Genomic DNA, 14,362 nt, shown 5'->3' on the forward strand with positions numbered 1-14,362 from the left:
ACCAATACACTAAACCGAAACCGCCTCACAGTTGACCCCCATTTGATGGAGATGGGAAGTCTGCTAGAACGGCAGGTCAGAGAAGATAGCAGGTTTGGTATCCCCAAACCTTTCTGGAATGTTTTCAGGATTTGGGAATATCAACCGAACCGTCGGTCAAAGTAGAGACCTAGGTACGTGACGTTATCCAGCCGTGGAATCGTTGCGGTGTCGATCTTAAGTGGCGAGACGCTCAGTGCGTAACGCTTCTTATGTAAAATGATGGCCTGGGTTTTCAGAAGGTTGATTTGCAACCTCCAGAATTTGAACCACTTGACCGCATGACCGCCGTAAACAAAGCAGTGTCGTCAGCGTAAAATCATGCGTAGCCGAAGGCTTTGGTTAGGCCTAGAAGGACTAATTTTTTGTTATATTTTTAAGTCTCCTGTTTACCAATGAGGATTTATTATCTGGACTGGACCTACTGTTTAATGTGGGTTCCGAAAAACGATCCTCTGCATTAAGCCTATCGACTGGCCAGTGACTAATTTAGAGACCATTCCAGAAGACATTCGGTCTTACCCAGCCTGGTTATTGACGTGACTGGGATGGTTATTCTTTGTCGGATTTTCCACTGTTACCTATAAAGACATTTAAAATTACCATTACAAATGTAGGAATGTTCGTCGTGTCGGTCAATCGGTCGAAACGTGTGGCTACCGCTGCGATTATTTATCAGAACACTCACTACTATTTTTGGAAGGAATTTGCACGGGAACTAAAAACACTGGTTGAATCAAAGTTGTTCATTCTAACTTACGATTGATACATGTGGTCGATGCGAGAATTGACAGGATATTAGGTTAAGGTGAAGGAAGTACGGTAGCGCTGTGGAAGTGGTACTGTTACAGGGGGACGGTGATAAGAAAAGAGAGCGAGACGTCGTCCTGATGGTCTTTTATACCCTGGAACTGCATGATACCAATCCACCGGCGTTGCTAACCTTCGTAGTTGTTGATGGTGAATTGGTGGTGGCCTAAAGGGTCGTGGCGGTCGCCACACAAACAAAACAAAACATAAAATACATCCATGCCCCAATAGGATTCGAATTCGCGACTATCGCAACAGTAGGAAGACCGTCCTGTCGACCACTGCGACACCAAGCCGGCTTTTACAAAATTTAAAATGAAATGTTGTACAATAAAGTTGTTTATTGCGTACCCAAATAACATCTGATTATGAGTCATTTCATCGAATCCAGCCTCTTCTTACCAAAAGAAATATAGATTTATTACACGGGATAACGATCGTGCCGCGGCCAAATTTGGTAACTCGATGGATTCACAAGACCTATTATATCGCGACACATTGTTTTCCGTTCTGTTTTTCTTCTTATTTTTTCTTTATTCTGCGAGCGATACGGCGCGCATCTTCGCTAATGATGTCGATATTTGGAAAACGGCAATTTTTTATGTCGTGACCATCCGTCCTGGGAAGGTATTTTAATTGGCGCGACCGTCGGTAATTTTACCATTTTCGTCGGGCCCGGTCAAGATTCTCCTCTTTCGCGGCGATGACGCAATCCGTGCGAGAAGCCGTAATTATCTTTTTCTATGTCGGTGAAATGCCGCCCAGTTTGGCGCCAACCTAATAGACTGGGCGACTGACTAACTCCGTTTCGTTATCGGCGATCGGCGATCGCTCAAGCGTGACTGGGAAATCGCTTTATTAAAATTTTATTGGTTTATTGAACGCTATTGATACGCGAACGCGTTAGAAGCCTTTTTTGTCTCGATCGATAATTGGGTGTTAATTAAACGAGACCGATTTCGTACATTCCACGCGTACAATATGGAACAAGAATAAAATTTTGGAGAATCCCGTAAGTCATATCCAGGATACATTAAAAATCATCGTGGTCCGGTAGATTGAATATACTGAGCTGGCGCGTGCGTCCTCACGATTAGAAATATTTAAATATTCTCGGTGTTGCTTGGGACGTCATGTGTGATTCCATGTCTTAATTATTACAAAACTTCTGATATCGGCATAGTATTAGTCTTCAAGACGTAAAATATCCTCTGTATTAATTTTTTAAATTAAATGGTAATGTTCATAGGTTTTATATTAACCTATATATATCATACAGGTATATATATATATATATATATATATATATATATATATATATATATATATATATATATATATATATAGTAAAAATGACCTTGAAAAAACAGTAAGATGACATTAATTTATAAAACATTTTATAGGAGGTAAAAAGAAAAATACAGCTTAATATTAAATTTTTAATTATAAATTAAAGAATATAAAACAACGAACCTTAACTATGCCATAAACATTTACTTAATAAGTTACCACATATTTGAATATACAATACTACAAATGTATTATATATAAATATAATTTTATAACAACTTTCTTGTAGATACAGTCCTTTATACTTCTCACACTAATTGCTAATTAATTACAATACAATAAAAGTTCCAATAGAAAAGTTTTCCAAATAAAGGCAAGGTTAATATATTTCATGGAAAAAATGGTGTAAAATATGTATTTAAAACAATATAAAATAATCTAACATCTTAAATAAATGTAAACAGATATCAAATCACTACATAGTATAAAACAAAGTCGCCTTTTCTGTCCCTATATCCCTATGTGCGCTTAAATCTTTAAAACTACGCAACGGATTTTGATGCGGTTTTTTTCAATAGATAGAGTGATTCAAGAGGAAGGTTTATATGTATAATACATGCATAATATACTAAGGCAACATTGCTAATTTTAGAGGTTTCTAACGTGATGTCGTAAATTAACCTATTTTTTTAGGCTTATTTAGCAATTAGCAAAAACGCTGCCTAACCCTACGAGTTAGATCAAATTAATGTACTACAGTATTGTACACCATAAAAAGGTTTACAAAAAAGTCCGCGATGGTTTATTGTTTACTTTTTACATGAGAAAATGGCTTATTTACGAAGCTATTTTAAGCAATACGGCATTAATCCTTATCGAATTAAGTACCTTAAATACAGTGTGCAATTAATATAGATCAATATGGTTCCTTACAGCATGTAAATTAAACAAATATTTTCGGAGATATTACAAATTTAAAATTTGCGTTTAAAAATGTGTAATGTAATAAAAATTGTATGAATTTAGATATTCCAAAGATAGCAGGAAATCTTCATAGTAAGTATAGGGGAAGAGGAATTGTTTTACTCCAAATTTAATGCGTGCAGGCCAAGGGCAGTAATGAATGAACCAAAAATACTGGATCGATTTTAATCATGTTTTCATTGAGTGACATAGGCATATATATTTTATGCCCGTGCAAAGTCGGAGCGGGCCGCTATGTTTTTATATACAACGTTCATATTTTTTCTGTAGTGTATTTAATTTAGTATCAGCATTGCACCCGTGCGAAGCCGGGGCGGGTCGCTAGTAAATAATATAACAACTACTTACACAATAAATGGCACAATAAATAAAACAAATAAGCGTGCGAAATCTTGATGTCGATGTCGTCGGGTAGTCGAGTCCTGAAAACGTACCTGAGCAACCAACTTCAATAAGGGTGAAATTAAAAATATAGTTGATATATAACATGAATTGGTAACGATAGATATTAATAATGTTTCATGGAAAAATGGCTTACTGTCTAAAAAAACACCACCATAATTAATTAAATCAAGGACTCAAGTACCTAAAAACGCAATGATGTTAATATTTTGTGTTTTATTTTATTTTTATTAAAACTTTGTACATGCCTTTGAAATTATAGGTTTTCCCTCGATTTTCTCTCCTTCCCCCATGTGATCCTGACTTGGTTCCAATAACATCTTGATGACGTATATACAAAAAACTTTGAAAATACTATATAACTAAATTTATTGTTAATGTAAGAACAAATTGTAGGTTAGTCGGAAACCACTAGTAACAATGTAGTAAATAATGTACTTATGATATATTTTTGGTTTTTTCAGAATGTAACTGCAACGGATATTCGAATCGTTGCATGTTCGACCAAAAACTCTACGACGAGACCGGTCACGGGGGACATTGTTTGGACTGTTCGGCAAATCGCGATGGACCCAATTGCCAGAGATGTCGGCCCAATTACTACATGAGGGAAGACGGATACTGTACCGCGTGCGAGTGCGACCTGACGGGATCCTTGTTCCAACAATGCAATTCCCAGGGGAAGTGTCAGTGTAAACCTGGAGTGACGGGCGACAAGTGTAACCACTGCGCAGAGAATCACTACGATTTTTCCAAGACGGGATGCAAAACGTGCGATTGTTTCGTGCCCGGTTCCGCGTACAATGTCCCGCGTTGTGATCCCATCACCGGTAGTTGTTACTGCAAGGAAAACGTCGAGGGAAGGCAGTGCCGCGACTGCAAACCCGGGTTCTTCAACCTGCACGTCGACAACGAATTCGGATGCACCCCGTGTTTCTGCTACGGCCACTCGTCTCAATGTAAATCGGCACCCGGTTACTTCAGCTACCTGGTGGAGAGCACGTTCGCCAAAAGTTCGGAAAAATGGCGCGCGGAAGACTTCTACTCAAGGCCCGTTCCCTTAAAATACGAGAGCATCAGTCAGAGCATCGGTGTCCAATCCAAGGAAGAGGAATCCATTTATTTCGTCGCGCCGAATCGCTTCCTGGGCGATCAGAGAGCTTCGTACAACCAACTTCTGGATTTCTCGCTAAGAGTCGGCGATAGTAGGCCTATACCGACAGCGACCGATATCATACTGGAAAGCGGGAATGTCTCCATTACGAACACAATATTCGCTCAAGAAAATCATATTCCATCAATGGAAGTAAGTATTGATCACTCCTACAACGATACATTTATTATATATTGCATTGAATATTACGAATCACTGACGATTCGGGACGGGACGGAATTAATACACCACTTATGGCCTTGGAACAAAAGAGAAACTTTATTATGATCCCTGGTAATTTATACCCACTCGAGACAAGTCATATATTTAACACTCCCCTTCAATTTAAATGTACTATATAACTTAACCTAATTAAAACTGTAAACAAAGATTACAAAAGTACATTTAAATTGCCAGAACAAAACTATTACATTGTACATACAAATTTTCGAACTTAGAACTATTCTATTTCTACATTGGGAGAATTTTAACTTTAATTAATAATTTAATCAGATGAATCTACACAATTATGTGATAAACAAACGTAACAGTCAGTTTTCTACTTAAACACAATTCTCTCCTTGAACAATCATAGAAATAGTCGCCAAAACACTGTCCAGTTTACTATCGATTATATAGTTTGTTCTTGAGCTGCCAAACATACACATGTATTTCTCTTCGAATAAATTTCTTCCATGCCTCTGGGTTGTTTTTATCAAATGGCATGAATCCATTAAAACTTCCTAGTTGATTACCATACCAGTCTTCATAACTTGCTCCTTCAAGTCCACTTCCGCCTTACATTAGTCCATGGCCTTCGGGTATCACTGAGGTATCCTAACTAATTGTTCACCACTGCAGTCTGTTTCTAATATTGTGCTGAATTTTGTTTTCTCCAGTTTTCTAACTTTATCACCTTCATTTTTCTTTTCTTTTAACATTCTTCACAGCTCCCTTTGTTTTATTCTTCTTGTCATTACTATCAAAATCATTATCACTCCATTTCCAACTCGAAATCAGAATCTTTTTAATATAACCCAGAACTGTCTAAGTGCTATTCGTCTTTATCATGTCTTAAATAATTTTGCTTAGGGCTTTCTTCTATGTCTTCGGATAACGCTTCAGCTGTTGGTGTCTTTTCTGTTGAAATAAGCAGATAGTAGGCGGCATATATCTCATGGTCGTCTAATTTCCTTTCTCTTGCAAACTTATCTCCATCGGTCTACTCAGAGATTCTTCTTTGGAATTTTATCTGCTCACCTTATATTGGTCTCTCTATATATTTTCTAAACAGTATATCTTTAATTATTTCTTCACTATTATCCATATCGAAGTTTACTTCCATTGGCTTACCAAATTGGTCTGTTTAGATGTGATTTTGTAACTAACGAAACTTATATGCCTTTTAATCTTCTATATATTCTAGTACCCTAGAATTCCTCAAGCAATCAAATTATATGTTTTTGATGAATCTTTAATCTCTACTATCTTCTCTCTTTCCATTCCAATAAACTATTCTTCTTCATAAAGACTTTCCATTAAATTCACTATTTATTCTTACTGTCCTTTTAATAATGAGCCATCAATGAATATAACGAGATGAACATTATCTCATTTCGTGTTCCAACCTTTAGGTGAATTTCTCAATCCATACAATGCTCAACTTGATTTATAGTTTGTCGTTTCAAAATTAAATCCTCCGATTTCCTGATATAAATATCTAGATCTATTTTTCCATTTATAAATATCTTCCTCCATCTTCAGATATTGGGTTTATTAGCTTATAAATATCTGAATAAATTAACTCTTCGATTGCACTTGTTTTTGTCGCCTTAAAGTGAAAGGGGCTCCTGGTTGCTTTAGCTTCTATGCCCATTGAACAAGATTTATCCTTCTTATTAAGTCCCAATTGTATTGAATATTTATATCAAAATTCTAATATTTTGTAACTAAACTCAAAGTAACTTTGTTCTCCATCCTTACAAATTAAAAATTCTTCTTCATTAGGTTCGATAGCTTTTCATTCTACCTGTAATTCTGTTCGACCCCTTGTTCCTAATTTCGAATACTTCTCTGGTCCTTGCAACTTACACATGGTTGACTTTCTAAACTCGTCTACATTCCTAATTGCTACATTGATTACAATGTTTCTTTATCCTACCGATAATTATGTTGGATCCCATGTTCCTAGTTTTCAATACTTCTCTGGTCCTTGCAAATTATACACGTGATTGACCTGCTCGTGGGCCATTAGTATTATTATATGATTTCCGTTATATAATATAACTATCATGACATGTAGAATATCACTTCAGTAAGTGATCTGCTGTACAACTTATAATGTGAATCTTATTCTAGGTATTATTCTAACTTAACTTAAGGCATATACTAACTCTATGTATCTATTAATCAGTTCGTATGGTAGTTTGCGTTTGAGCCTACGCATTTCACTGTCATCGCGCACATTTAACTGTTTGGCGAGTGCATTGGGATGCACTAATAGTCTTTCAGAGTACTTGGCACTAACACTTGGCATCGTGTTATGGACTCTAAGGGAATATCGTACTGAAACAGTTTGTTGGACACGTAATATGGGGCATCGACGATGACTCGCAACACTTTATTCTGGAACCTCTGGAGGATATCTATGTTAGATTTGCTAGTAGTACACCACAGTTCAATAGGTTCAACCCCATAGGTCCAAATGAGCCTAAGTATTGACTTATATACCCTAAAACCTTGTTATCTTATGATAATTTAGATTTACGCCCTATCGGCCAATACATTTGGTTTAGTTGTGAAACGTCAATCAAAATACATTCCCAGATATTTAACGTTGTGTGGTTGCAGAAGTTCATGATTATTCAATTTTATTTTATGTTCTACTATAAAGGGTAAATCTTACATGGGTTGGTTTTGTCTTATTTGCTTTGATACGCGACGTTTTCAACCACAATTCGATATTGACAAGGTGAAGTTAGAGGTTTCTTGTGTCTGATATTGGAACCTCGTGTGATGATTTTGTCAGTATATGTTGCAGCAGTAGTGTTTCTTGAGGTCGGTAGGTCTGTATACAATAGATATAACAATGGGCCAAAAACACTACCTGTAAGTCAGTGTATTCATCATCCTGTTTGAGAATAAAATGTTTGTCTGTGAAGTTTGATTTCAGCAGTTCAAAGTGCGTATGGGGTAAAAGCTTTTTCAATTTAACATGCAGTCCAGTGTGCTCGTCTCGTTCTTGTCGAAGGCTTGAGAAGGCTATTTTTAATCGATTAAGTTTTTATTAATTTGGTTGACTAATCTATGTATTTGTAATCTATGCCGCAATTTGTAAATTCGTTTTAGAATCAGACAATGTTTTCGTTCCCATTTTATTCTGGTTAAAAAGAGACACAATGCTGTCTGATTAGTTCGATCACGTAAACGAATGAGCCTGACATAGTCGTCCGACGGTCAGTCGTACGCAAAATTCTTGAAAGTAATAGTAATAAGAGGTTGTAACTCTAACCAATAAACTATTTTTTATATTTATAACGTCTCCATTTTACCGACAAGGGTTTATATGGACTGGACCTACAGTTTAACATGGGCTCCAAACCACGGTTCTCGGCGAGTCGACCAACTTAAAAATCATCCCAGAAGTCATCCGGTCTTACGAAGCCTGGTTACTGCCGTGACTGGGATCATTTTCCTTGTCGGATTTTGCACTCTTGCCTAGAACAATCGCAAATATTAAACCATCACAAACATACATTTACGACCATACCCCAGCAAGATTCGAACACGCGACTATCGCAACAGTAGGTTGACCCTCCTGTTGCCTTTACCACTGCAACAAACAAGCCGGCGCATAACCTATTGTGGCTGTATAATTAAATATAGTTCTTAGATGTACTATAATGTTAAACTACATTATATTTTATAACATTTGTGTTCAATTATTTTATTTAGATTAGAATTTTGTTTTATCTCAAAGCCGAACTGAGCTAAAACTCAGAGTTCGGCTTCATGCGGCAACATTGCAACGTTTTGACGTCACAAATTTAGATGAAGTATATACAAAATAATTTTGAATAGACTATATTTATTTACAGTAATCATTTCAAAAAGTATCTACATCATATCAAGAATTATTTATTTACAATTATTTTCAGACCCAAAACTATAAATTCAGACTACACGAGCACCCGGATTACGGCTGGCAACCAAGGATGACTTCGAAATCATTCATCTCCCTGCTCACCAACCTAACTGCGATCAAAATCAAAGGTACCTTCACCCCGAGAGGTGTAGGTTTCTTGGACGACGTCAGACTCGAAACTGCTTCCAGAGGAATTGCCGGCAGGCAAGCTTCGTGGATCGAACTCTGTGAATGTCCCACAGGTATGATGAGTTCATATATATTTGAATGAACATCCGTTAATATCTATATTCGTTGTGCCTGCAGGATACGTGGGTCAATATTGCGAATCCTGCGCTCCAGGATACCGTCATTCTCCTGCTCACGGGGGACCCTTCACCAACTGTATCCCGTGCGACTGTAACAATCACGCCAGCATCTGTGACTCGGAGACTGGTCGGTGCATCTGTCAGCATAACACCACCGGCGAAAATTGCGAGTTCTGCGCGCGTGGTTTCTATGGAAACGCTCTGGCGGGCACTCCAGACGACTGTCTCCCATGTATATGTCCGGAGAGGGGTCCCTGCATCCAAGTGGGCGACGATGACATCATGTGTATCGAGTGTCCCACCGGATATTCGGGGCCCCTGTGCGAGATATGCGCGGATGGTTACTTCGGAGATCCCGTCGCTCATTTTGGACCTTCCAGGCCTTGTCAGCTGTGCGAATGCAACGGAAACATCGATCTTAATGCTATCGGGAACTGTAACACCACCACCGGAGAGTGTTTGAGGTGTATTCATAACACCGGAGGTCCTAGATGCGAAGTCTGCTTACCCGGTAAGCATTGGATATATGTACCTAATACCTAATATAAATTAAGTTAATTTTCGTTGCTTTTGTACCTATAAATAGTAATAAGAACAAGAGATAGTTCTACATTTTATTTTGTGTATGAGAAAATGCTAAAAACCAACTCAATATAAAAAATTTTTAACAAAAAATATCTTAAATCACTTATCTATTTACAATATTATTTTAATTGATACCAATTAATTACTTTGAAGTCGGTGCCGAACCCAAACCGTTACGTTTATTTAGATTTGTTTTGTTGGTAATTTAATTTTTATATATGTCACAAAATTATATTATTATTGTTGTTTTGTTTTGGCTCCATTTCAGTATATTTAATTGTTTTAACCGCGGTGCCAAAAACTCTGCTTTATTTTGTTTTGAAGATTTAAATCGCTTATTAATTAATTAAGATCTTCAAAGTTAACGAGGTGGTAACTGAACTCCGTGATGGATGGCTACCATGATAGAGAGACTAGTTGATTTTCCAATACACGAGGAGCAGGTACAGGATTTTTTTGTATGTGGTATTGGAGCTGATGTCGATGGTAGATCAGGATAAGATGTTCTCTTCGAATTTTTACCTTTAAATTTGTTTACAACGCAAAAATTACAATTTGTATGCTGGTCACTTGGTTTTCTCCAAATTATCTGCACTGCAAACTTCATTGCTCGTTTGTTCACGTCTGTACCAGCCTACAATAAGACGTGATACACAATTTAATGAATGGTTCTATACAATAAAAAGAAAGAAAAGAAAATAAACTCACCCTCCAGGTACATGATAGATGTGTAGCTTAATTGTACTTAAATCGTACTATCTTTCTCTTACTTTAATAAATTCGCTGTAACTATAGCAAAACGAGTCATATAGTCATATAGTCAGTTCTTGTGAAAACTCTCAGGCTAATAAGAATAATATAAGTTCAGAATTGTCTCAGAATAGAATAAGTGCACATGTGCTGTCTTAACCAATCGAAACTTACATAGGCATGGATGTGTAGGCTTTTTACTGTCATCTAGAACCACTACCTTTCGGCCTCTTTCGACAGGGACAGCGCCAAAAGGCCCACATAAATTGGGCGCGATTTTTTAAAAGCAAATAGTTTCGATGTCCAATCGGACTTTTCATATAATTTTGCTTATTGCAAAATATAAGAAGTAAACCCCATACGCAAAACATTTGTTTTTTGTATACCGAGGTTAATTCACGAGGACGTTAACTAGTCATGATGTAAATTTCAGGTTATTACGGTAATGCTTTGGTACTTCCGAAAGGAGACTGCAAGAGGTGCCAATGTTTCCCCCCAGGAACGAATGATATTCTTGGGGAACCCATATGTGATCAAAGCACAGGAGCTTGTCAATGTAAACCACATGTGGTGGGCGTAAACTGTGACCAGTGTGAGAATGGGTTCTTTAACATAATGAGCATGGAGGGATGTGAGAGCTGCAACTGTGATCCGATAGGTTCCTTTAACCAGTCCTGTGATCTATATACTGGGCAATGTTATTGCAGACCTGGAGTAACTGGGTAAGTATTAGATTATTTTTAAATGTATTTATTAAAGCTAGTATAACAGGTCAATTGAAAAGTCCCCGAAAAGAGCAAAAGTGAGCTCGTACCCAAATATTCGTGAATAATATGATGTATACGTTCAGTTGATTTTAACTTGATTTTTGAACTTCAATTTACGGTCGTTCAAAATCATTTTCTGGATTTTTTAAATGTTTTCGTCAGTAACAACCTCTTTTGGGCGTCTACTGCGTTCACCGTCTTCGGTGCTCATTTTACCACGTTTAACTTTTCGGTAGTTTTCAATTGACTGATTTTTGAATTGACAAGCATCCAATACATTTTCCTGAACTTGATGTTAATTTCATTGCGTTTCTTTTTTGTATGCTCTTTCCATCTGAGCTTGGTATATAAGGAATTTGGGAGGAAGACCTCCAATAGCTCTTGCAGTTCCGCACCTTCAAGCTTTTTCGGTATATCAGGACGTTCTTTGTCTTGCATATCGAAATCACCACTTTAGAATTCTCAAAACCACGCCTCATATGTTTTTAAGATTAGAGTGTGTTTACCGTAAGTTTCCAACAGCAAACGATAACTTTCAGCGGCTTTTTTCTTTTTTATAAATATATGACGGTGTTACTTTCGCAAAATATAACATATATAGCTTTGAAGCCTTTTGACATATGTGTCAAATCATAACATTGCATATTTAAGCCTAGAGACATCTGTTAAAAAACCGATAATGACTTTCGGTTACACCAAATAATTTTTTTGCATTAAAGGGTTTATACAAAGTTTAAAGTAAATGAGTAGACATGAGCGCATGAGAGGTAGACAAAACCAAATTAAACCATGTTAAAAAGTGAGATACTAGTAATTAGAGACATACTCCTCATACTAACATCTATGTTCTTAAAAATATCTTTTAAAAAATTTAAAAAATCACCTTTTGTTTCAGGCTACGATGCGATCATTGCGAAGCTAGAAAATATGGATTCTCTTTGGACGGATGCAAAGAATGCCAGTGTGATAGGATTGGTTCAAAAGATATGCAATGCGATGCCAATGGCCAATGCCCTTGTCTAGATAACGTTGAAGGTAGAAAATGTGATCGTTGTAAGGAAAACAAATACGACAGAAAACGTGGTTGTATAGGTAATGTCTGAAGAAAATTAACAGGTTCCCAACAAAGTTTTGCTTATCAAAATATTTGCAGCTTGCCCTGATTGCTACAACCTTGTCCAAAACGCCCATAGGAATCATACGTCCAAGCTGGAGCGTCTGAACCATATCATAAACGAAATCGAGCATCAGCCCACTGTAGTTTCCGACGAGGAATTCCCCGAAGAACTGGAAAAGCTCGAAAACGAAATCGACGAATTCCACGAGATCGTGAAAAACGGAACCGGAAATACTAGTGTTTTCCAGGTAACCTTCTTTAATAAATGTGTGGTTTTTTACTACAGTAATTAAATTGTTTTTATGGTATGTTGGCTTTTTTTCTAGCCAAATCATATTTTCAGATTATTTCCCGAAAGCTATTCTGTAAGATATACTGTAGCATATGTACAAAATAACATGAATACCTGACAGATGCAAAATATCTATTTATAATAATATCGATTTTTTATACTTTTTTGTATTTCTTACGTTTATATTATATATATATATATATACATATATATATATATATATATATATATATATATATATGTATATATATATATATATATATATATATATATATATATATATATATATATATTGGCATGTAGAACTCACTTCATTAAATTATCTCCTGTATAAATTACTATCTTAACCAATTAGTCTTATTCTAAAGCTTATCTAAAATTTATATATGTCCAATAATTAGATCAGATGGTTTTAAACGTTTTAGTCTACGCAGTTCTGGCAGTAAGATTCGATTTTCATGAGTTGCTAAGATTGCTGTGTTGTCTACGTATGTTGCCACAGTAGTTATTTTTGTGGTGGGTAGATCGGCTGTATATAGAAGATATAGTATTGGACCCAGTACGCTACCTTGCGGAATTCTTGAATATATTGTATGTAACGATTTGCTTTTAAAACAGCAGTGAACTTTTTCGGCTATATGAAAAAATATGACAAATGTTATGATGGTTATACCATTTCTTTCGCAGCTTAGTTTTTGCTCCTGTTATAACGGGTTCCGCAATTGCAGCTCTTCCATGAATGTTTGTGGAGCTCCTACCGTACTATTTTTGTCGAAACAGTTTTATTCTTTTAGTTTTTTAATGTTTGTGGATCTCTGTCAGTTAACTTTGTCAGTTATTCCGTTATTACCATGGATAATGTCGTTTGTAATACGATAAACAACACGTAACATGAAACAAGATGGAAGCAATGTTGCCAAGTTGCACTATTTGTAACAGCAGCATGCTTTAACTTTACCAGGTCTTAGTTCTCAATCATAACTTTGAATAACCACTATAATACCATCAAACAACGAAACTCTTATTGAAAAAAAAACTTGTTTTCAGGCAATTCTTAATATGGGTGATAGGCAGAAAGAGGTGTCCAAGACCTTAGAAGAGATTTACGAAAACGTGTTCACCACCGGCGAGAAGACGAAGATGACCCAACATAATTTAGACAACGCTGAAGATTTTATCTTGGAAATCGAGGAAAGAATGAACGAGGCCGAAGAGACGTTTGAGGTTCAAGCTCGCAAAGCTTTAGCCGAAGCCCGAGAAAGGTACCATTTTTGTTTTCGAAATAATATTTTATTTTACCTAATATGTTCTATCTCTAACAGGTCGAAGATAGTTGGTCAACAATCCCAGAGGATGACCAATATAGCACACGAGGCCCGAGCTATGGCAGATCTTCTTGACGAACAGGCGGATGCGCTTAATATAGAATCGAAAGAGGCGAAAAATAAGTCTATCGAGGCATACGAAAAGGTTAAACGCGTACATGCCATCCAGCAGAACGTCAGTGCGGAGGCCAGGATATTGCAAGGTGAAGTAACGGCTGCAGAACTGAAATTAAATAGGACCAAGGATTTTACGGAGCATGTTAGTGATGAAGCTTACCAGGTAATTGCTGTTTTTCTCCTGAAATACACTTCTTTGCGCTTTCGAATTCTTTCGAGTCCGTGTCCTACTATTAATATGAGGTGTATAAACTCATCTCTCTTTGCGGTTGCTCTCCA

At 36.7% G+C, this 14,362-nt stretch overlaps 1 protein-coding gene across 2 annotated transcripts in view; it reads left to right on the top strand.

Moving 5' to 3' along the window:
- The window catches only part of LanB2 (laminin subunit gamma-1), a 75,204-nt gene that overhangs the window by 57,047 nt on the left and 3,795 nt on the right, over nucleotides 1-14,362 (top strand). For both annotated transcript variants that reach the window (XM_076406738.1, XM_076406740.1), the window contains 8 exons: nucleotides 3,990-4,831; nucleotides 8,836-9,064; nucleotides 9,129-9,641; nucleotides 10,899-11,187; nucleotides 12,128-12,324; nucleotides 12,386-12,597; nucleotides 13,689-13,903; nucleotides 13,964-14,246. In XM_076406738.1, coding sequence (XP_076262853.1) covers nucleotides 3,990-4,831; nucleotides 8,836-9,064; nucleotides 9,129-9,641; nucleotides 10,899-11,187; nucleotides 12,128-12,324; nucleotides 12,386-12,597; nucleotides 13,689-13,903; nucleotides 13,964-14,246 — 2,780 coding nt within the window. The remainder of the gene's footprint in view (nucleotides 1-3,989; nucleotides 4,832-8,835; nucleotides 9,065-9,128; nucleotides 9,642-10,898; nucleotides 11,188-12,127; nucleotides 12,325-12,385; nucleotides 12,598-13,688; nucleotides 13,904-13,963; nucleotides 14,247-14,362) is intronic.

This window comes from Rhynchophorus ferrugineus, unplaced genomic scaffold (assembly GCF_030347505.1).
Source record: "Rhynchophorus ferrugineus isolate W39M unplaced genomic scaffold, kcgeb_rfMv2 rfM6, whole genome shotgun sequence".
Taxonomy (NCBI): domain Eukaryota; kingdom Metazoa; phylum Arthropoda; class Insecta; order Coleoptera; family Curculionidae; genus Rhynchophorus; species Rhynchophorus ferrugineus.